The 25,675-nt window shown below is 35.9% G+C and overlaps 1 protein-coding gene across 1 annotated transcript in view; it reads right to left on the bottom strand.

The window, feature by feature from the left end:
* Window positions 1-25,675, bottom strand: part of LOC145247803 (sulfhydryl oxidase 2-like) — a 272,044-nt gene that overhangs the window by 206,046 nt on the left and 40,323 nt on the right. The window contains exon 2 of the mRNA XM_080109438.1: window positions 6,518-6,618. Coding sequence (XP_079965564.1) covers window positions 6,518-6,618 — 101 coding nt within the window. The remainder of the gene's footprint in view (window positions 1-6,517; window positions 6,619-25,675) is intronic.

Raw genomic sequence — 25,675 nt, 5'->3', positions numbered from 1 at the left:
TTTTTGGTAACCAGAGTGCCCCCTTTTGCCTACTTTTAGGGGAGCTGGTTTTTACCTCACATTAAAAACGGCCTTGTGCCTAATTTGCTCAGTGGGGGAGCAAATAAATACCATCTGTTCTGATGCTGCAGTTTACTTTTTTCATTTCACTTTTTTTGGTCTCGGTTAGTGGAGGAGAAATCCTTCATGACTAATACATATTTTTTTAATTTTTGTTACTAACCAGAGTGTCCCTTTTTGGGGAGCTGGTTTACATCCACATTAAAAACCGACTTTATGTCTAACTCTGCCCTCGTGGGGAGGTAAGTAAAAAAAAAAAAAATCGAACTTATTTTGTGCTTCTTGAAATTCGATATTCCGATTTAGTTTTTAAACTTTGTCTTTTTTTAATTTTCTTTCTTTAAATATTGTAATGCTGGGTATGGGGCAGCCAAACCAGCTGCCAACATTGCCCTGCTTTTTATTGAAACCAACCGAGAGCTCTTTTTAGTATCCTCATTGTTCTCTTAAGTTCAATTGTCTGGATTTCTCTTGCACTTAGTTCACCAGGAGTATTAGTTTGGTAGGACTTCAGGTTCCTCTTCATAAGTCCTGCGGCACCTATAAAACTGGTATGATTGATATCTGCCCTAAGATTCCAGTTTCTTTTCATATCATACATGATATTTGGTCTGTTTTTCCCTTTCAGTTTTGTTCAAACCTCCATCATTAGGGACACTGACTTCAACCAAGGTTGCAACTCTTTCTGACTTAGAATTTATTTTAAAAAAAAACAACAAAACCAAACAAAACAAAGCAAAAAAAAAAAAAAAAAAAAAAAAAAAAAAATCGAACGTATTTTGTGCTTTTTGAGATTCGATATTTCGATTTAGTTTGGAAACTTTGTCAAGAATAAAATTTATTAGGCAGAATCAGATCAGTTACAAAAAAAGTTGTATGCACTAAAATAGGCGAAACTACACTATAATAGCGAAATTCGGAAAACGCAAGAAATCGATTAGCTGACCGGACGACATAATTTGATTTTGGAATAATTGATTTTAAAACAGATAAAGTCAAATATGTCTTTTTTTTTTTTTTTACTTAGTGATATTAAATTATCACTTTTGCTGATTGGACGATCTCATTTTTTTTTAGAAAATGTGTGAAAGGCGATAACGTACGTATGAACGCCTTATTATATAAATGATAACGATTCATTTTTTAACTATTTGAATTATTCAAACTACTATTCTTATTTTAGTTATTTCTACAATGCTTCGGCTAATGTTACCACCGACCTTCTTCAGGTCCAGCTTTTCAAACTCGGGAATGTTTATACTAAACGAAAAATACGAAATTCTGAACTGAATCCTTTATTTAATCCATGGAGGTAAATTATTCTCATTCCATCAGCCATGGCTGAGTAGAAGTGTTGAATTATAGTTATTTTTAACTTATTATCGTTTCTAGTTAGGATTGAACCTTTAATCTTTAGAAGATGCTTGAATAAAACTTAGTATTACTAAACGCCTCTTCAAGTAAACAACATGAAAACTATGGGAAATAATCAGTTAGTTACAATTTTTCAGAAACTTTTATAAAAATCCAAGGCATCAATTTTCTTTAATAAGCACAAAAGTGTCAATTTTAGCCATTTTTAATCCGGAAGGAACCCCTTTGGGTGGGGGCAATCGGAGTTTTCCCCGGAAAATCCGTTCTGTTTCTAAGGAAATCGCTCTAGATAAGGCATGAAGCCACTTGATGGAAAACTGGCGTACATCATAGTCATAGTTACGACATTCATCCTTGGCCAGTCAGACCAGCTCTTTCCAACAAGATCAGCACGTCTCAAACACTGGCTGACCAGACACGACGATCCAAGGCTACTTCCGTTATGAGTCCAAGACATTCGCAGTTCCAGCAACGGAGCCCGTAAAGATAAGGGCACAGAATGAGTTCATCGTTGTGAGCCAGATTTTGAGTGGGTCGCCATGGCGTTTCTTCTAGCATGTCAGTTAGGGTTGGATCAAATACAATTGTATTTGTACTTCAATTGTATTTAAATACAATTTTAATGTAATTGTATTTGTATTATGGCATCGAGGAAAATAGTATTTTGTATTTGAGAGAGAGAGAGAGAGAGAGAGAGAGAGAGAGAGAGAGAGAGAGAGAAAAGGAAACTTTCAGAACTCTAATGATAATAAAATGCAATGAGGACATGATATAGAATGTAATGTAGATGTCAAATTTGGAAGGAAATTTTTTTTTTCTTTTTTTTTGCATATTTTCAGATTTCTTTATTACTTAAAAAAAAAAAGTACTTATATTTGTTTTTGTTTAAATCAGTTATTGTATTTGTATTTTTAGACTTAGGAATAAAAGTATTTGTATTTGTATTTTTAGACTTAGGAATAAAAGTATTTGTATTTCTGGTAACCTAAACCAAAGTATTTGTATTTCAATTGCTAAAAGTCAGTATTTGATCCAACCCTACTGTCAGTATTGCTGGGTTCTTAACTTCATGAATGAAGTCACCTGCGCGTCGTCAAAGGGTGTAACTGAATCAACGAAAAACGTTTAGCTTTTTAGAAGGAGTGGATGTTGCAACGAGCGTAAATCTTACTGTTGGAGATATACTGTTACCAGCAGACAGGAAGGGTGCAGCATAAGTAGTGATGGTCGAATACCCCCAGTTTGGGTAGGTCACTTGCTCGCATGCCCAATTCTTGCAGCCATAAAAGAAAATGGTGCAGATGAGGACCTGGTAGATCCTGACTTTGGTGTTCAAAGTTTTAAGCATGTGCAACCAACAAGACCAAAATATGAAAGTCAGTATTTTCTTTGCTTTGCTTCTTTTTTCATCTTCCTTCCACGATAGGGAGATGTACCTATTTACTATGCCTCCCCACGGGACAGAGTTAGACACCAAGGTCGTTTTTTAACGTGGAGAAAAGGTACAAAAATAAAAATATTGTCTCAGTCGTGAAGGACTGATCCTCCACCAAAAGAGAACAAAAAATGGAAGTGCAGCATCTGAAGAACAGATACTACATGTAACACAAGGTCAGAAATTGGGATTTAAAAGCCACCGGCCTAGAGGAAGAGCACTCTTGCTTAGAAAATAAATCTGGCAAGCCTCATCGGCATATCCTGGCAGGGGCACTTCAGGCGATTAGCAGCAAACCAAGACCTTGTGAGAAGACAATGCTTATAAAATCGTGTGAAACTGCCGTGTGACCACATGCAATGAAGATATGAAAACCAGTTTTACGGAATCAGTTTTCGAGCCTTAATTGTGGCCCAACGAGTTACGGATATGTCTAGTATCTAATATGTTCCTCCTCTTTCTAATCCATTTGTTGAGTAGATGCTTTCGTGTCATGGTCGGTCATAATTCGCAATACAATCGACAAATACATTTGGAATTATCTTTTGTGGTTGAAATGACGACACTGAATGACATATTCAAAGCGGGATTAAGACATTTTGTTAAGAAAAAAAAAATGAAATCTATTGAATGTTGCATTAATCAATAGCGACTCCAATCTAATAGAGAACATCATTTAAAATTGTTTCTTTTTTTTCTTCGTTTTCCGCATTTTGTAACCTTCTTAAAGGAACCAAAGTGAACTTCCCTTACATTTCAACAAAACCATTCCTAATAAAGCACCCCCCCCATTCCACCCTCGTCTTCTCTACCGTAATTGTTAGTACTAGCGGGACCCGTGGAAATTCATCAGCGGATTCTTCCATATGTAATATATTGATGTTGACAGTCAGTGGATGTTTGGCGTAAATAACGACGCCCCGATATTATTGTACCTATTTACAATGCCTCCCCACGGGACAGAGTTAGACGCCAGGGTCGTTTTTTAACGTGGAGAAAAGGTAAAACAACAACAACAAAAAAAAAAAAACTATCTCAGTCGTGAAAGACTGCTCCTCCACTGAAAGAGAACAAGAAATGGAAGTGCATCACCTGAAGAACAGATACTACACTTCGATCTTGGCCCTGATATTATTGTAGCTCTTTTGTTAAAACTGCAAAAGTATTTATCTAAGCTAGCAGAGACGCCCGGCATAGCCCGGTCATAAAATACGTTTAAATATATTTTAATTCATGCAGATTTCGAATATATTATTACAGAGTAAATTTTCTACCGATTCTTATATATTATAAAGTTGTGAATTAAAAAAAAAAATATCCGTATGACTTGAGTGGATCAGCTTGAATCGAAACTGAAACCAAAACTTATGGAGAATTCTTGGTAAAATTATTTATTACAAGAAATGGAAGGTCATAACAATTAAACGACAGTCACTCGGAAGAAAAAAGATGTAAGCGTGACACACAAAATAACACACACGCTATCGTATTAATATATAGATTAACTTCGTTGCCATACGTTTTATTTACCTCATCTGCAGGAGATAAGATACAAAATCAGGTGATGTTTTCAAATGTCAATCGATGATGCTTTCGTTCAATCTCAAGATACAATGGATACCCTCTGCACGGGTAACTGTGCAAGTAATTATGAAACAAGGGTTGCGTAATCCCAAGCACACTTCTCTTTAATCGGCACTGCTCGAGTCCAGTGACAAGGATAAGGGTTAGAAGACTAGAAACAATGCTGAGATAAGCAGAGAGCACATACAGTACCTGGAATTCCAAAATGGTCACCCATTTTAGTACTGACCAGGCTTAACGTTGCTTTACTTCGGTGATCTAATAGGAGCCGGTGTTTCAACATGATTATGCAGTATATAGCCAGCACAGTAGATAAGATGCAGATTTGCCTAAAAAAAACGCCTGATCAGGTCGATCGACATTCCTCAGTCTGTGTGTGTGTGCAAGCAGAACGACCTCTACCAAACTATTGTAAGTTTTTGGTCTACAGGCTTGAAACTTTACATATAGGGGATTCGAATCTGTGCAATAAATCCAATTTGGTTTTTATCCGGTAAAAATAGCTGCTAAAAAGTCAAAATTGAAAAATTGGAACTTGACAGGCGTAAGTTGACTTTAAGTGACTCTGTACACATGCGCAAATATAGTTATACGTTTAAGTCGGTTATTTTGTAAAGTTTTGATATGTGGATTTAGCTCAGATAGTAGTGAATAACGGTGATTGTTTTGATTTCAATTTTGGCTGATGGCAATCAAATTGTTTTCTTTTTAACTTTTGAAATCACTACTATATATTGGGTACAATATAAATCAATAGAGAATTGGCTATATAATAATAAAGACGAAATCTGCATAAATTAAAATATATTTAAGCACTTTCTACAACTGGGAAATGCCAGGCGGCCTGCTAGTCATAGATATTTTAAATAATTATTCTTATTAACCGTCCAACACACACGAGCATATAAAACAGTCACTGAGATCTGTTGCTCTTAACATAGCTGATGTAAGGCAGGCTGCAGATGATGATGATGATGCACTTGAGACAATGAAGGATAAATAAAGACCTGGTCAGAGATAAGTTAGTTTGAAAGGCAATTTCTAAAAGCTAATATGATGATGGGTATGTTTATTGGGTGGCTGGAAAACTCGTCCATTTTTTGCCAGGTAGGAAAACTGGTCCCTTATTGAATAAATATCGATTGAAAACACATTTTATGACCGTTCTTGAAGGAGATATTGTTTTTAAAAGAGACTATACGGCCCCCATAATATTTTTTTTTTTAAATATTTTTATTTGTTTACTGTTTTTAAAAAAACCCAATCGATTTTCTAAGTGTCCGTTTTCTATCTAAATGGCTAAGTTGTTAGTGGTTTCGCTTATTTTAAAGCGTTTATTCTGTTCAAAAACGAAACTACAGATCGCATAATATTTTTTTTTTTTTAAATATTTATACTTATTTACAGCTTTTAAAAGTGCAAAATCAATTTTTCTACCTAGCCGGCTAGGATGTTAGTGGTTTAATCAAAAGCGCCGAGTGTTAGGTGAGAACAAGGAATAATGTCCGACATGAGGGGATCACATCTTAGGTATATTGGTAATCGCAAAAAAATATAAAAATTAAAGAAATTGCGAAAGGTTTTCCGGGTACAAGTTTTCCTAAATTCGTCAATGGATAATGTTCGTTTTTAACAATTTCATGATCATGAATGAGGTTTTGATAAGTTTTTTTTCCCCCAACTATATAAATTGTCCACATGTGAACAAAAAAAAGGAACTCATAATATATATATATATATATATATATATATATATATTATATATATATATATATAATATATATATTATATATATATATATATATATATATATATATATATATATATATATATATATATATATATTATATATATATATATATATTATATATATATATATATATATTATATATATATATATATATATATATATATATATATATATTATATATATATATATATATATAATATATATATAAGTAATTAAAAAAAATTTTTTTTTTTTTTTTGCCAAGGAATGAATTGGCCGAAAATAAAAGCTGCAATAAAACTGTCAAGAAAAGTCAACAAATTTTAACATCTTACCTTGATTGTTGGAAATGCAGCGATATCGTAAGTCCGACATAGAGCCAAATTTTGATTATCCGCACAGTCGAGGGCCCCCACTCTCACATAGCAGCTCCAGTCTGAAAAAAAAAAAAAAAAATTATGTATGCAGTTTTGAAGGGACAAGCACTCTCAAAAAATTGAATAAAAAAAATTAGTTTTAACCTTACCCACTTCTATCTCAGTCGATGAAATACTTTTAAATATGACTTCAGCAACTCTTCTAAAATGTTTGCCTTATGTGAATAAATCCTCCATCAGAAAAAAGTGTGTTCCTCTTAATAAATCAGAGACCGAGACTAAACGACACGCAGATCAAAGTGGAACAAACAGTACCTAATATATAGTAGAAGTTTCAGAAGTAAAAAAAAAATATGACCTGGGTGCCATCAGCTAGAATCAAAACCAAAACATAGTTCTACAGCCTTATTTATTACTGCCAGACTTAAATCCATACGCATACAAAAACTTTAAAAAATTACGTTGTCTATATATATAAAAGGCAAAATGTGTGTGATCATTTCGTGTATGTCTTCAAAAGGCTTCTTTCGCACGCGCTCCCCGGGTCGTTACTATCGCTTAAAACTGTGTATAGGTCCTATATCATAATATCTAGGAATTAGGAAAGCGCGTAGCATATAGATTTATTTACGTCGATTTTTACAAAATTATTGTTATTTTGGCTTCTCGCGTGTTGATTGGGCTTTTTAGTATAAATAAAATGAAACTAAACTCAAACGGACGTGTTCGCCGCAATGCGCCGGGAACAGACGCTTACGCTGCGTGACTTCTATTTGACCTTCTTAATTAGGTCAAATGGAAGCAGCAAAGTTAACTGTTATTACGCACGCCTGTTTTTATAGTTATAGTTAGATAAAACACGTCTACGTTGTATGTCGCGGTGGCCCAATGGTAACATCGCACGGTTTTTTTGTTTTTTTTTCACATATTAATTTCCAACTCAAGGGTACGGGTTCGATTCTCATACTCACCTGCCAAAACATTTTTTTTTATTATTATTTAACCCACCGGAGTTTTGATTTACCTCAAGACACCCGGGCATCGCCGGGTACCCCCCGCTAGTTTAAGTATAAATATATAATTGCACATGAGGCAAAATAATGTTGAGCCGACTTACAATTTATTTAAATTTCTCAACTCCGTTAATTTGGCACTTCAATAACGAACCAATCAGTAACTATAACTGCTCTGTTTGATTTGTGTCAAAACTAGCAGTGCTACCCAGAGTAAAGGTTTAACATATTTCTATTAAAACTTTTTTCACTTTACCACTCTTTATCTTTATCACGTTTCCCTCTCCCTTTATTTTCTTTTGTTCAGGCCATTCCTCACTCTGGACACACACAGACAACTCTCCTTTATACAGGGTGTCCGTAAAGTTACTATACAATCTTATTGATTTAATCAAGCATGACTGTATAGTAACTTTACGGACACCCTGTATATAGATTCTGCGAAGAATGAGTCCACAGAAAAATCAGCTAACTCCATTTAGTACATAGAATAGCTGTAATAAAATCTGTAGAAGTTCAGATTCAAATAATAAATATTTTTTTCTAAATTGCGTATATTACTTATCTAGGGCAACGCTGATCAAGAATATACCAACTTTGTGGTTGCTGGTTTTATAGTGTTTTCCTTTTAGCAGGACACACACACACAGAGGCGACTGGCCTATATTTAATAGACTAGAAGGCTAACCGGCATTGCTTGGGGGTCATCTGAAATTAAATAGAAATGGAATCATTCGTATAACATCTTTATATTAAAATTTCTATCCCTCCCCCTCTCTCCCCAGCCTTCTCTGTACCTTTCTCTCTTTCCCTCTCCTTTTTTTATCGTCTTTCTCCCTAACTCTCTCTTTTTCTTTCGCCTAACTCATTCCTCTCTCTTGTTTTACTAAGCAGAAAAAAAAAATGGAATTCCGCATTCCAGCAGCCTCATCACTTTTATGGTTCCTTCATTATTTGGTTAAAATCTGGCATTTTAGAGAGAATAAAAAAAAGTGTACTATCTCTGTACATATTAATTTATTTATTGCAGATTATTATTCTCATCTTTATTAGTTGTTGTTGTTTCACGAGGTTTTGGCCAACTATTCCTCTGGCCTTCGTCAGGTGGATATCGCGACGGATAGGAACTTCGAATCTCCTAACTGCATTCTCAGCAATCACTGCCACCCGTAGTTGTTGTCATCTCACTACGTTTTGGCCAAATAAGCCTCTGGCCTGCTTTGGGTAGGATTGAAACCGCTATCTTCAGACAATGCTCATCTGGAACCGTAGACATTCAACATCTCTATCAACTGCACTATGGGCCCCGAACTTCTTATCCATCGCGGTATCCACCTGACGAAGGCCAGAGGAATAGTTGGCCGAAATGTTGTGAAACAACAATAAAGATCAGGATAATAGTCCGTAATAAATAAATTAATAAATAAGACTCATCTCAGTAATGAATTCCAATTAAATAATATATCTCTGTACATATTTATGATTCAGTAAAACTTTTTCAAATGTGGGTTTAATTTAAGACAACCCCTGGAGTGAATGCGGTATTGTGGTGACTGAGATAATTCTAGTTAAAAGTAGGATGGACAATTTTAAGTATTTTTCATCAAAGGCTGACCATCGACACTCATTATCCCTATACTTTTGATTGGTCTTGTGCCTAATTTATAATTTTTTATAAATATTTCAAAAGGTATGAATTCATCTCCCCTACTCCTCAGAAGAAATAGGAGGATAGAGTAAACTCAATATTGGTAGAGCAACTTATCTATCTATATATATAAAAGCGAAAATGTGCGTATGTTTGTGTGTATGTGTGTTTGTATGTCTCGCAAAAACTTTCGACATGGGTCAAGGATTTTCACGAAATCGGTATCATTTTAAAGTTCCACCCTTCGCCCGACAAATATCGAAAAATTGGCCAAAAACATTAATTTCTTCACCCTAAAATCATCAGTTTTCTACAGGGAGGGGTCAGCAAAAACTGTCCTCTCATGACAAGTTCGCTTCTACGCATGTGCAAATGATGTCGGAACATGATTTACTTTAAATATTAAAAAAACCGACACAATTTCGTTAGCGTCGTCTTAGCTCAGTTGCTTAGAACGCGACCCCATTATCTAAAGGTTTTGGGTTCGAATTGTGGTGTAAGATGTCTTTTCTTTTTTTTTTCAATTTTTTAAATTTTAATATTAAAACAGGGTTATTTAAGCCATTTTTCACGTTTTTTTGGGGGGGGGGTTATTTTTCAGATTTAACGAAGTTTTAACGTTCGTTTTTCTGTTTCGCGTTTTCTTTTTTGTTTTTCCGATTTTTACATTTAACATTGTTCGTTTGCCGTAGGTTAGTTTTTTTGTGTTTTTTTTTTTTCGATTTTTTGAAGTTAAAAAAATTTTTTTTTAAATATTTACTTCGCTTATTCTTATGCTTTGATTAACACCCCCCACCCCCACCCGAGCACATGCACCTCAAACACCCGGGCAACGCCGGGTACCCCCTGCTAGTATAATATAAATCTCATCTGTCTGTTTAAACGTATGTATGTATGTATGTATGTATGTATGCCTTAAACTTTTGACAGAGGTGACGGATTTTTACGAGATTGGTATCTTTTTGAAGCTCGACCCTTCAGACAACAAATATTGAAAAATTGGCCTAAAGCATTAATTCGTTCATCCTCAACTGGACACTTTTCTATGGGGAGGGGTTGGTTTTTTTCGCTGATATTTTTGAAAGTCATCCCCTCTTTACGATTGACTAGCCTTAATTTAAACATTCGTCACTTCTGGTTTGGCGATGGACGCAACAGCAAAGACGTCACGTTTTTTTTTTCACATTCTTTTCCTCCTTTGCAGTACGGGTTCGAGCCTGCCTGCCTGGTACCACTTATTATTTTTTTTTTTTGCTCAACACACACCTCCTAATACATGGGCAACGCCGGACATCCAGAAATAACACTATCCACTCCAACTATAAATTACATCAGGGTTTCCAAACTAAATCAGGAAATGGCCATGCAATATCAAGGAGGATGGAATGGCACTGACCAGACATCCACCAAAATCGTGTAGGCAAAAAACAAATTGAAAGAAGGGAGCGTATTGTAATTCAAATTCCGGAAGGCCAATCTACTTGCATCTCATATTAGACGAAGTCAATTTCTGATCGGAGGATAACTCAGCTCCTTAAATAACGGCAGTCGTGATTGCGCCAAAAGGTAAAAATTGCTGATGTCTAAAAGACCCTATCGCTCACTGACCAAAGTCAGAAAAGATGAAGTATAACATCAGAACAGATACTACACCTTAGTCCCAGCCAAAGATAGAGTACCAATGGTCGTTGTCGACAAAAAATTAATAGTAAAGGTTGTAGTAACAATTCTAAATTATATAAATAGGCTATTATGTTAAATAGTCCACACAAGCTAAATGGAGACAACCGAGTAATGTGCAAAGGATTACGGATGATGAAAAAGCGAACACACGTACATACATACATTTTCGCTTTTATATATATATATATATATATATATATATATATATATATATATATTTTTGGGGGAATTCATTATTGAGATGAGTATTATTTATTAATTTATTTATTGCGGACTATTATCCTCATCTTTTAGGTGTTGTTTCACGATGTTTTGGGCAACTATTCGGGGGCACATGGTGCAGTAGATAGAGACGTTGAATCTTTACAGTTCCAGGTGAGAATTGTCTGAAAATAGTGGTTTCAATCCTACCCAAAGCCGGCCGGAGGCTTACTTGGCCAAAATGTGGTGAGACGACGACAACAACTATGGATGGCGGTAATTGCTGAGAATGCAGTTAGGAGATTCGGAGTTCCTATCTCGCCGCGGTTACCAACTGACGAAGGCCAGAGGAATAGTTGGCCGAAACGTCGTGAAACAACAACTTAGAAAGATGAGGATAAAAGTCCGCAATAAATAAATACATGTTTGAAATATTCTACACTAAAGTTCTATTTTTAACTGAGATTAAATGCTTTAAAAGAAAATTGACACAAACCTGTTTTCATGCAGCCTGTAGTGTTCGTTGACAAGCAAAAAAAAAAAAATCACTGCTATTTCTTTTTATATGTTTGCTATCTTGTCACCTGATATGCAAATAAAATGCTTCTGATTTTGAATTAAAAAACCTGATTTTTCAGAGACTCTGGCAGTTTGGATTTAGATGTTGGAGCAGCAATTTTTGACAGCAGAGTTACAGGTTTTGGAGTAGCGAGTTTTGACAGCAATGCGTCTAAGTTAACCCCGTTAATTGTTGCTTGCAAATTGTAGAATAATTAATTCTTGACTATTTAACCACATTAACTTCTTCCCAAAACATGACTCTTAGAAAAATAGATGCCACAAAGAAAGATGCTACAGACGTCTGCACTAGACGCCGCCAAGATTACATGGAGATAAATGTCACTAATAAATAGAGAACCATCAATCGAGTAAGGACAAAGAATATTTTTTTATTTCGTCTTTTTTCCTCTAATGTCTTACTTTAATAAAATCTTTATGTCAGCTTTGATCTTTTCAGAGTGTGTCTGGTTGGTCTAATGGATTCCATTACAGATTATGAAATAGACTATGCAAAGATTAAATAAAAATACATCTCTTTCTCTTTATATATATATATATATATATATATATATATATATATATATATATATATATATTCTTTAACAAGGATTTTTTTTTTTTTTACTTAGGAATCACCACTTACCAAGGTCTGGAGCCCACTCGAGGATAAGGGTTAATGAGTATACATTAGTCAATGTAATTATAGCGTAGTAAGCATAAATAGTGGGAATTTTGTAAATTGGATTACTTAGGGGGATTATTCATCAAAAATTTGTTTACGTTGGACTTGAAGACAATCAAATTGTAGTCAGTTGGAAAGCAGACAAACAGAAGAGAGTTCCACAGGCATGCAGTTCTAAGAAAGAAGCTTTGTTCATGGAATCTACATTTAGGTTTAGACACAGATAAAGAGGGTGAGAAATTATTGATAGTGGTTTTGGCTAGACGAGTGTTTTTCGTGGAAGTTTGGCGAGGAGAGACCATAAATTGAAGCTCAGATGAGCACTTGCGATGAAAATAACGATAAAGCAGAGACAGGCTTGTAACGTCTCTTCTGTGGGAAAGAGGTTGCAAGGAAAGGGCATCTCCACTAAGCTACGAAGTCTATTTTGAACTCTGTCAAGGGAGGATAAGCTGCTTCTAGCAGCTCCTGCCCAGATGTGGCAAAAGTACTCCATCATTGGCCATACCTGGCTTTTATATAGGTAGAGAGTGAGATAAAAACAAGCCGCCAAACAATGCATAAAGCGCTGTTTTGGCTGTGAAGGTTAAATACTATATGACTAAGATTACTGCATATGTCTACTAAGTTAACATAATAAAGATTTTAAATTCCTTTCTTTCTCCCATGTTAATTAATGATGGTCTAGGGGTTGAATACCAGAGTGCAGAGTTAAAGGTGACTTTGAAACTAGATTTAAATCCTTCGATTAGAAGTAATTGTCATATACTGCATTGAAGATCATGTAAGCAATAAACCCTAATATCATTAAATAGAAATACATGAGTGTGTGTGTTATATATATATATGGCTAGACGAGTGTTTTTCATGGAAGTTTGGCAAGGAGAGACCATAGATTGATGGTCAGATGAGCACTTGCCATGAAAATAATGATAAAGAGACAGGCTCGTAACATCTCTTCTGTGGGAAAGAGGTTGCAAGGTAGAGAAAAGGGCATCCCCCACTAAGCTACGAAATCTATTTTGAACTCTGTCAAGGAAGGATAAGCTGCTTCTAGCATATATATATATACGCCACAATCACGTTGACACACCGGTTCTCGCGAGATCACCGAAGTTAAGCAACGTTGAGCTTGGCCAGTACCAGATGGGTGACGATTTGTGAAGGCTAGGCGCTAGATGTACTGCGCCGAGTCGTAGAAATTTCCAGGTTGGTATATGGGGGCGCATTAATTCACTGGGAACGATACACCCCCAGTCTTCGTTAAGACATGCACCTAGGAGAAGGTAACTCTGATATAAAAGCCTGTATTGTACTGTGTGCTTTGTCTTGTGGCAGTCATATGCTCCAACAAGGATTACCAGTAATACCAAAAAGTGTGGTTGGTTCTACACAAAGCCTTCACCACTATAAACAAATCATCTGTGTGGATTTATGAACAACTTAATTGGTGTTGTGGCGGAACCTCATACGTTGAAATCGACTTGAGAGTCCATCACCATCATGGAGCTATATATATATATATATATATATATATATATATATATATATATATATATAGCTCCAAGAAGTGGCACAGTGCACTGGAACAAAAATAAAAATTGCCTCAGTCTAGAAGGACTTCTTCACTGATCAAGGACAGAATAATCCAAGCATAGTCCCAGAACAGATACTACACTTTTTATAATAGTCAAACAAGTGTTGCCGCTCCTTTCTGCATATCACTCTCACCGATCAACCATCGCATCCATTTCTGAAAAGTTCTACGCCAAAGTACTATTTTTAACTCAACTTCTTCCCAAAATAAGACTGTTAGAGAAATAGGTTCTGCAAAGAGATATGCTACGAACGTCTGTGGAATACCGCTAAGATTACAGGCAGATAAATGTCACTAACAGAGAACAATCAATCGAATAAGGACGAAGAATATTCTTTATTTCTTCCGTTTTCATCCAAAGTTTTAATCCAAAAAAAAAAAAAAAAAAAAAAAAATTATACCGACTTCGATTTTTTAGAGTGTGTATAATCGGTTCAATGGATACCTTAACAGATTATGGAATAGACTATGCCAAGTTGAAATAAATATATATATATATATATATATATATATATATATATATAATTATTTACTATAATAATTATTAAATACCTACAGACACTAATGTTTTATCCTTTTGGGAATCATCAGTGCAAGGTGTCACGATTAACCAGTTGATAGATTCGAACCCGGTGACAGAAATCATCTCTGGCTTCATTAGCAAGGACCTAATCCATTCGGCTACCGTTTACCGTAAGAAATGCTGCTGAATTTTAAACATTTATTTCTTAAATGTTTTTTAATATCTGTCAGAGTGATTACTCAGGTCAGCTTGCTTGGGCGTTTAAACCGTCCATACGCTTTGTGACTTCTGGTTTAAAAAATTCGTCTGCTTACCTATTTCATGCCCATCCTGTTTTAAGTCTGCTATTCAAAGCTTACACAAGGTCAATAATGTTTTTTTTGCTTTAACTTATTAATTAATTTATTTATTTATTGTTTTCCTTACAATTAAACGTAATTTTACCTCGTTGAGTAAAAAAAATCATCTTAATAAAAATATACAATATATAACCATATTTACTGCTTTTAGTAGCGCTCCTGTGGCTTCTAACGATTTCCTTTTTTTTTTTTTTTTTTTTTTGCCTTACTTAAAAAATATTTTCTCTTCGAGGAGGGCAGAGGTAGAAACTTGCTTTTAGTAGGGCCTCCTTAATTTTAATTAGTGCTTGCAGTAGTGCTCTGGAGGCTTCCTGAGTATTATTTTTTTTCACTCATCACTTAAAAAATGTTTCCTCAAGACAATAAAACACAATATAATCTCCAAATCACTTTTTATTTTGAATATTTTTCATTTTACCCTTTATGGGCCAATGGGTAGACTATTTATATATATATATATATATATATATATATATATATATATATATTATATATATATATATATATATATACACACTTCAGAATAAAATTAGCCAACAATCAGCTGGTATGGAAACCTGTGATTATTAGTTTTACAAGATATTACTGGCAGTAATATTCTATAAGTATTATCCCACCTAAATAAGAATTGCTCAATATACAAGATAGAGCAAATAAATCAAATTTTAGTCATACAATGAAATGTTTGAGTTTCAGATCAAAAGATTTTTATTATTCTATGTAAGACAAAGAATGCATTTGAAATATTTTAACTCCTTATCCTATAGGATTTCGATGTTTACCATCTCTTCAGAGGAGAAAATATTAGCAAATAGTTATAATGGTTTAAACCTTATTTGCTAAAGTCAGTGAGACATGGAAAATTACAATTAAAAATTGATTGAGTCATTAAAAGTCAAACATTTCAAGTCATAAATTTTACCATCTAAATGCGTCATTTGATAAAGAGAGATCTCGAACCAGACCACGTGTCACAAGTCGTAAATATCATACCTGACATATCACTTGATATACTTTTTCTTTATTTATGTGTTGCCAGCAATATAAGAAGAATGTTTTTTTTTCCATTTTCTTTGTGGTGTCGAGGGGTTCCAGGTCGCCTGAGGAAATCTCATTGACTGAAACAGATGGCTATTTGTAGCGACCATATGTAACTGTTTACCCTCAAATAATTAATAAAGAAAATATTTTGCTCTTTTTATTGAGCACTATCTAACACCTTCGTTGTCTTCATTAGTCCAAACTTTTGAACATCTCGAACTTGGATATATATATATATATATATATATCAACCGACTAATTAGCCTCAATCAGTTTTTAATTTTCGTCTTACTCCATTTTACTTCTCTTTCTTGCTGGTTAGAGTTAAAGAAAAGGGCGTATATTATTGGGTTAAAGTTTTAAAAAAAAATGAAGGTCTGAAATTAAAGATAAACAGCAATGGTGGCTGCAGATAAAGTCCCAATATATAATTCAAGTCACCAGAGAAGAAAAGTTTTAATTAAGTAATTTGGCTTTCAACAAAAATATTAAACCCTGCAGGATGCTGTCCTCTTGTGGCTCGCATCCAAAGACCAAACTTACAAATCTGACCTTTAGATTTGCTGCACTCGGTCATTGTTCAAGACACCAAATAAAACAAGTGAAGCATGCACGGTCCTCCATGAGTGCACAGTGAACGAGATATAAAAAAATGACTAAGTTCAGCCCCCCCCCCCAATTTAGCCCCAAAAGTCCCCAGGAGACGTCAAATCCTGGTGAAAATCAACAAACGGTGCAGTTTTATGCCTTAACATATGTAAATTTGAGTTCTGCACCATGCAAAAAAAAAAAAAAAAAAAAAAAAAAAAAGAAATGATTAAGTCCGTCATTTGCGCCCCCCCCCCCCATTTAGCCCCAAAAGTCCTCAAGGCCTTAACATATTTAAATTTGTGCTCAGCACCATGCAAACAATTTTGGACAAATATGGTAAAAAAAATGGAGTGTTTTATTAGCCCTAAAAGAGCCCCTGGGGCACACCGAAGAGTTATTGCGAAGTATAGTCAAACAAAATTATATAGAAATCAGTTACAACTTTTCAGAAAGTTTTATAAAACTCCAAGGCATCAATTTTTTTTTTAATAAGTACAAAAGTGTCAATTTTAGCCATTTTAACCCGGAAGGCACCCCTAGGGAGGCAACCTGATTTTTCCCCGGAAAATCAGTTTTGCTACTTTTTTACTCATATCATGTTTAATGTTTGTGCAAAATTTCAAAAATTCCAAGGCGTAGTTATTGAGAAAAGTGCGAACGGACAAGGGTGAATTTACACTCTGGTTAGTAACAAAAAGAAAAATATATCAGTCATATGCAGGACTTCTCCACTAACCGAGACAAAAAAGTGCAGTGAAGAAAGTGAAGTGTAGTGTCCGAACAGATACTACACTTTGAGGTATTAAATCTTTTATTCAAACCAATTGATCCTGCCCCGAAGGTTAAAAACCTTTTTTTCTATTTATGTATTTTTCTACTCGTATATATTTCCCTTTCTTTCTCCGTGTCTGAAGTTCAGTCATGATTGATAGGGCACGAGATTGAAGCAATTTTTTCTTACGGCTGCATGCCCTTCTTGACACCACCCTCTCCAAGGGGACGGATATTTTTGTGGAGACACCATCTCATCATAATTCTCCATCAACTGGAGCGATGTACTTGTTCGTGGTCAAGAAGATGGTCATTCGCACAACCACGCTGTTAATGATCATGTTTATTTCTCCATGGAGACCAGAGACGAACAACTGCCAACTGACTTGCGCGTGGATTTATACCGTGTGAAAGCGTTTGCATGACTGACACAAAGATGTCACCGGAAGTTTCAGTCAGCTCATAAAATGTGAACGTCAATCATCGCCTTCGTTTTGCTCGCTACATAAGCGCCTGCTAATAAAGAAAAAAAGGATAACTTTTCCTACTTCTGAGATGCTTTTTTTTTTTTTTTTTTTTTATTGTGAAGGTATTCTTTTCATGTTATGGGCAGATCCAGAACGTTCTCCCTATTTTGTAACGATGAAGATAAACCACATTTGCATTGCAATATTCTTTACGCACTGTTCACGAATATTAGAAACACAACACACATCAAAAACATGATTTGTATTTCTTTAAAGGAAATCGCTCCAGACAAGGCATGAAACCACTTTTTTTCTTTTTTAATCACGATCACTGCAAACAAGGCATATTGCCAACTGGACATAAGATTTGGCACCATGTTTGGGAGAGATGAGCAAGATGTTGGTTTACATTACATTTAAACTGTTGCACATCAGTATAGTAAAGGAAGCAGGTAATAGGGAGGGAATTCCAAACTTTAGCAACCCGAAGGCGTAAGCTATTAGAGTGAAAGGCTTTCCAGCATCTATGGACCTATACAGTGAAAGGGTGGAATTTTGTTGCTAAACAGATTTGTTTGAAGTACAAATGGGAAGAGTTCATCAGAACACACTCCATTAAAATACTTGTAAAAAAGGCACAGAGATGCAAAACTGCAGCGATGAGACAGAGGTTAGAGCTTAGTTGACGATGCGAAACCTATTAAATTGGAGACTCTTCTTTGGACTTTGGAGGGAAAGACTATCAGCTGATGCACCAGTCCAGATAGGGCAACTGTTTGGATGTACGTCCATTGATAGGAAGACACCCGGATCTCAACAGGAAGACACCTTGACATGGGTGAATGCCGGCTTTGTAGAGGTACAGGATACTCTTGGGTATAAGTAATTTTCTAGCACAGTAGAAAGAACCCACCTTCTTTGCAATGTCCCCAATATATTTGTTCTAATTAATGTTGTCTGTGAATGTTAAGCTGAAAAGTATGAAATAAGAATTCTCAGGTAGGGTGTTATTAGTCATGACTATCGATAGTTGAGAAGGCTTCTTGTAATTGTTTAAGGAAAGAAGCTTAGTCTTAGTAGCATTTAATGTTACCATCCATTTACTGGAAGCCGTTTTTTTTTTTCAGGATTCTGTCATTGCCTTGGATATCTGTACATCCGTTTTTCCTCCTCACACTTGTCATAGATTATTGTATCATCGGCAAATTTAACCATCTCAGACACAATGTTATCAGGGTGGTCGTTTATGAATATCATGAAAAATAGAGGCTCAAGGATTGACCCCTGAAGCACTCCCACATTAATATTATGCTGTTTGGATGTACGTCCATCAAAGACAACAACGCTTATTTTGTCTAAGAAGTCTCTAATTATATTAAGCATTCATCCAGTAATACTATATGATTTAATTTGTATTTGGAGCCCACATACCAGATTTTGTCAAACGCTTTGAATATATCTGATGGTTAATTATTAGAGTTAAGAATCAAATAAAATATCCCTTGTTTGTTTTTAATAGGATTCAGACTGTAGAAGGTAACCGATGTCAACAAAAATGAAATTAACATGTAAACATATTTTCCGTTTAACACAGACAGGAGAGACATGTCTGCTTTTATTTACATTCGGAGATGAAGAGAGAAAAATACACATAATCCCCACTTTACATAGTAACGAGAAAAAACAAAGCGAAGTAAATCTAAGTTACTTTAAGTCCTTATGTCACTGAAAAATTAGCATAAATCTGAAGCCGTCAAAGGGAGATAACTGTAGCGACTTTCACAGTATTAAAACATGATCTCTGTTAAAAACTGTCAACACTGATAATTCCAACAATATCAAGGACTACAGCCTTGGCTTACTTGGCTTAGTGCATGGTATATGCGATTAGAGATGACTGTTAAAATATCTGCAGTAGAATCGATGTATCAATCAATGCCTCCGTTCAGTCTGAAAAAACAATGGATACCCCCTGTAGTAATTGTGTGGCAAGGGTTATACAATCTCAACCACACCTCTCCTGAATTGGAACTGCTTGAATCCAGTGACAAGGAGAAGTCCAAGATGACTGGAAACAATGCCGAGATAAGCAGAGAGTACATTCAGTATCTGGAAGTCCCAAATGGTCCCCCATCTGGTACTGGCCAGGCTTATTGTTGCTTAACTTCGGTGATTTAACGGGAACCTGTGTGTCAAATGTGATTATGCCGTATATGAAGTAGAATGATATTGCCTAAATCTTTATGGAGCTAAAAAAGGAAATATTACTTCAAGGTCAAAAACTAGCCTACAATGAGTTTGACACAGACTCAAAAACCGCAATTCTTCCCCATTGTCAGAAATATTGATCGTGGAATATGAGGACTAAAAGGCAAAATAAAAGAAACAAGAATTACAATGTTGCTGAATTTTGATTGGATGCTTCTGACTACTGTTCTAATCTTGAATGTTTTCTCGGCATTTCAGCAGATGTGACCAACAACCTTCTTTGCGTATGCCTTGTTGAACTTTCAGACTTCAGCATGAGAATCCATATGGAATTACAAACGGAATCTTTTATTTAATCCACTGGTGTAGCTTGTTCTTGTTCCATTAGCCTTGACCGGGTCGAAATCTTAAGCAATTCAAAAATTTATATTCTTAGAATTGGCAGTTCTTAGGAGTTAACCTGCAACCTCCAGAAGAGGGTCACTTAGCACTGATTATTATACTTAGCACTTTTAGCTGTGGCGCTACAGGTCGTTGTTTATAATTCCAGCATGGACTTAAGGAATCGTAAACCTATTCTTGTTTTTTTTAGTTTTACTATTTATTATTTATGTATGTGTATTTTTTCCACCTGTACTCCCTCAACTGTAGATGCCAGAATGCTTTCTACTCTTGATAGTTTCTATGCTTGAACTGCTAAACTAATTTAATGTGAGATTTAAAATTCACCATTTTAAACTTATTATCAAGAAAAAAAAAGGTTTTGAAAATGGAAAGAAACGATTGTATGAAAATTTTTATGGAGAAAAATTGGTACATTTATTATATTTATGCATTTTGAGCTTTGGTAACACATACACTATCGAGTTATAAACTCCACTTTTAAGGAATTTAAAATATATAGTAGTAATAATAGACATGAAGACGTCCATAACTCGACAAAGATTCCCACAGATCGACTGAAAGATACGCACGGACCTCGACGGAAAGATACGCACGGACCTCGACGGAAAGATACGCACGGACCTCAACGGAAAGATACGCACGGACCTCGACGGAAAGATACGCACGGACCTCGACGGAAAGACGCACAGACCTCGACGGAAAGACGCACAAACCGTGATGGAAAGACACATGGATGTAGACAGAAAGATGCCCAGAACTCGATAGAAAGACGCCCATAGCTTGACAGAAAGAGGCTGAGAGCTTGACAAGATAAACTTAAAGTTAGGAGGTTACATCAGCTGAAACATTAAAATAACACCCAAAATGAGAACAGTAGTCTGAAGAATGTAAATAATCCTCATCCAAAAAAATCCAGAGATTAGTTTTCAGTCGAGCTTTATTAGTGTCTTAATACGAATATCAACATGGTAATAATGAATTTAATCCGTTCTTTGCATAGAAATCTAGACAGCATGATGGCGACTGGTATTGTCCCCATTTTAATATAATGGGGTCAGACAAGCAGTTAATGATTTGCTCTGCCAAAGGTGAAATCCTATAATATTTCAAAGTTACGAGAAAGATGTCAGCGTCAGAATTGTCCAATAAATCAAAACGGAAAATTTGAATAATAAAATAAGTTAATACTTTAACTTGCATATGGACACATCAACCGAGATGACACACGGAAATTACGATTTATGCATCAGATAATGGCATATTATTATTAGGCAGCAGGAGATTTTGTAAAAGTGCCGCAGACAGTTGTCTGAAGATGGGGTGGGACACTGAGGCAGTAGCGCCGACCATTGAAGTTGGGAGAAAGTGGAGCCTCCAATCATATCCAAGTTATCGCCTTTTTTTCATTAGATTTCTCAGTAATAGGACTTATATTTGCATCTTTGGGGCATATATTAAAGAGTTGGCCCCATGTATTACCTGACCTCTACACACCACTGGCTACCGACACCATATAAACTTCACCAGAAATATTGGAAAAGGACTGAAACTTAAAATAGATGCAGACTTGGGACTTTAAGATAACTGGAACCAGTACAACTTTTGAGCTGGTGTACGTGATAGCAGTTGTAGTAGATCTGAGGGCGAGAGCAAAAACTCCTCCCATTGCCTGTATGACTATTTCTGGTATTGGTACAGCTTTGAATCAGACGAACTTCCCAACTCTTCAGCCTAACATTCATAGCCAACATGAATTGGAATAAATATTTGTGGGCATTGCTAAGGCTGCTGCAGAGCTTTGGCAATGCAAAAAAATTACTCAGACTAGAGAGCATGCTATATCTTTACAAAGCTACATCTCAACTGAAACATCTGCCACTAGTCTCACTCACTCTTCGACAGGGTCTAAAAAAAAGAGTTTCAAGTCTAATATGTTTTGCACTATTTCTTTTGTTTTTTTTTATTACATTTTCACCCTAAACAAGGCACGTTGCCACTTTGATGTAAGGGGCTACTATCAGGGACATAAGCTACAGAGGTACTATGTAGGGAGTTGGGCAGCAAGATGTCGGTTCACGTTACACTTGAACTTACGCATGTCAGTACAGTTGGAAAAGCAGGGACCCACAAGGGAATTCCAAAGTCTACCGGTTCTGGAGAAGAAACTACTGGAGTAGAAGGCTCTTTTACATCTAGGGATCTCTACTGTGAAGGGGTGGGATTTAGCTGCTTGTCAGAGGTATTTACGTCGAGGGGTACAAGTGCTTGCAGTTCGTCAGAACATTCACCGTTAAAGTACTTGTAGAACAGGCAGAGGGATGCAACATTTCGTCGATGGGACAGAGGTTGAAGCTTAGATGACAGTTCAGGACCTATCAGGTTGGCGACTCTCTTTTGAACTTTGTCTAGGAGCAAGAGACTAGTAGCAGATGCACCAGCCCAAATATGGCAACAATACTCCATACATGGGCGAATGGTGGCCTTGTAGAGGTACAGGATACTTTCGGGCATTAGTAGCTTTCTAGCACGGTAGAGAGAACCTACCTTCTTTGCAGCAATCCTGGCAATTCTTTCAATGTAATTGTTCCAACTCATGTTTCCTGTGAACGTTAGGCCAAGCTGTTTGAAAAATGTACTCTCAGATAAAGAGTCACTGGCCATTGCTATTGGTGGTAGAGAAGGTTTCTTGTAATTATTGGAGGAAACTAGTTTAGTCTTGGCAGCATTGAACGTGACTATCCATTTTTGTCCCCATTACACTACAGATCGGAGGTCATCCTCTAGTGTTTCTGCCATTTCTTTAGATATGTCTTCATTTGTTTTCCTGTCATGTTTGTTATAGAGCGTGGTGTCATCAGCATATATACCCATCTCACAAGCAATTTTGTCAGGGAGGTCATTTATGAATATTAGGAATATAATAAGGGAAGCAGGTAATAGGGAGGGAATTTCAAACTCTAGCAGCCATAGGGAAGAAGCTATTAAAGTAGAAGGCTTCCCAGCATCTAGGGACCTCTACAGTGAAAGGGTGGGATTTTGTTGCTAAACGGATTTGTTGGAGGTACATATGTGAAGAGTTCATCAGAGCGTGCTCCATTAAAATACTTGTAAAACAGACGAAGATGCAAAATTGCAGTGATGAGACAGGGGTTAGAGCTTAGTTGAGAATGCAGGACCTATTAGATTGAAAACTCTTTGGGCCCCGGAGGGAGAGACTAGCAGTAGACGCACCAGTCCAGATAGGGCAACAATACTCCACATTAAAAACGATCTTGTGTCTAATTTGCTTTCATGGGGAAGCAAATAAATACCTTACCTGACCCCCGGCAGGTTTAAAATCAACGTTCATTTCTGCGCATTCTTAACTTAATTAACCAACTCATTGAATTCACTATCCTCTTTGGCCTAATGGTTAGCGAGGAAGATTAATTACCCTATGTTTTTGAGTTCAATCCCACCTTTATCTTTTTTTAAATTTTTTATTTCTCTCTCTTTTTTTTTTTAAATTTTAGTATTACTATTTTATGTGCCAACTCACTCAATTCTCTTTGGCCTACATGTGGGAAACTAATTACCCAACTCCCTCTGTCTTTTTTATTTTTATTTTAACTACGTCAAAGCCGTTCTTAACATCGTTTCGTCCTTGTCCACCCGGGTAACATCGGGTACCCCTGCTAGTTATATCTAAAGCACGGCAGCAATATACAACGCATGAAAGATACAACAGTGGAATTTCATGGGTCCCTTTGATTCCAAACTTAATTACCAACTCATTGAATTCACTATCCCCTTTGGCCTAATGGTTAGCGAGGAAAACTAATTACTAGTGATGGGACGATTCCAATATTTTTACCCCAATTCCAATACAATTACCGATTCGGATTTTTTATAAATCTCTAAATATTTAAACTATAAAAGTGTTATTTTGCCCCGATTACTGTAAAAACACATCTTAAATATCCCCATATTTTCTTGAACATAGAAACACACTTGCAAGGGGGTGATCTAGAGATTGTAGTGTTACTGGAAGTTTAAATTCAATAAATATTTCTTATTTTATTATTACTACAAGCAGTGGAAGATGTTTCTTAAACCAAAATCAAATAAAGATAATTTAAGGAATCGGTTTTGGCATCGGAAAATAGGCTCAAATTTTTCCGATTCCGATACCCAACAAACTTCGATTTTTTCGATTCTCGATTCCAATTAATAATCCTCACACAACTAATTACCCACCTCTCTTTTTTTAAAATTTATTTTAACCACGTGGAAACAATTCTTAACATCGCTTCGTCCTTGTGCCAATATCCTCTACCCGGGCAACACCAGGTACTCTCCACTAGTGTAACAATAAAAAAAAAAAGTCATCGCAAACTTCGAAACCCAAATAAAGTTAGATCAATTATATAACCTATTGTTGTTGGTTTCCTTAGACGAAAGATGAACTCGGATAAGAAGAGACAAAAACACAACAGAGAGAAGTATGTTGTCTGCGCACTACACAGACTGCTATTAATGAACTGCTTTATTGTATGTGTCGCACACGCACGTAAACACACATTGACCATGATACACGTTTCGGTGATACACACATATTAGAACACAATCACACACACCATGGCACAACGTTAAAGAGACATCCGTTAAATATATATATATATCTTTCTAATATAGAAAAGGTAAAATGTGTGTGTGCGTATGTGTATACAAAAACTTACAAAAACTTTCGATAGAGGCGACGGATCCTGACGAAATCGGTATTGATTTAAAGCTTCATCCTTCAGACGACAAATATCGAAAAATGGGCTAAAAACATTCATTCTTTCACCCTCAACTGAACAGTTTTGTACAAGGAGGGGTCGCTTTTTTCGCCGACATTTTAGCAAGTCATCGTCTTCTTTTCGATTGATTACACTTAATTTCAACGTTCCGAACTTCCGGTTGGACGATGGAGACATCGGCTAAGATATCACGTTTTTTTGTTTTTTTTTAACCTTTTTTTTTAATCTCCTTCGCGTTACAGGTTCGAGCCTACCTGCCTACTACCACTTTTTTTTTTTTTTTTTTTTTTTTAAACACCTGTGCCTAGTCTTTTGATTCTCCACCTGTGCCAATACCACTTTTTTTTTTTCTTTTTACACCCCCGGGGTTCCTTACTACATCACTTACACACACACCGGGCACCCTCGCTATTGTTGTTTTGACTCCCGCCCCCGGGGGTCAAAACAACACCACCTAAACATCTGGGCAACGCCGGGTACCCCTGCTTTATTTATATATATATATATATATATATATATATATATATTATATATATATATATATACACACACACACACACACACGCCCGACTATATTGCACTCTC

This window comes from Euprymna scolopes, chromosome 26 (assembly GCF_053919585.1).
Source record: "Euprymna scolopes isolate OS-2025 chromosome 26, ASM5391958v1, whole genome shotgun sequence".
Classification (NCBI taxonomy): Eukaryota; Metazoa; Mollusca; class Cephalopoda; order Sepiida; family Sepiolidae; genus Euprymna; species Euprymna scolopes.
The sequence above is the reverse complement of the archived record's forward strand: the minus strand, read 5'-3'. Positions and strand labels throughout refer to the sequence as shown.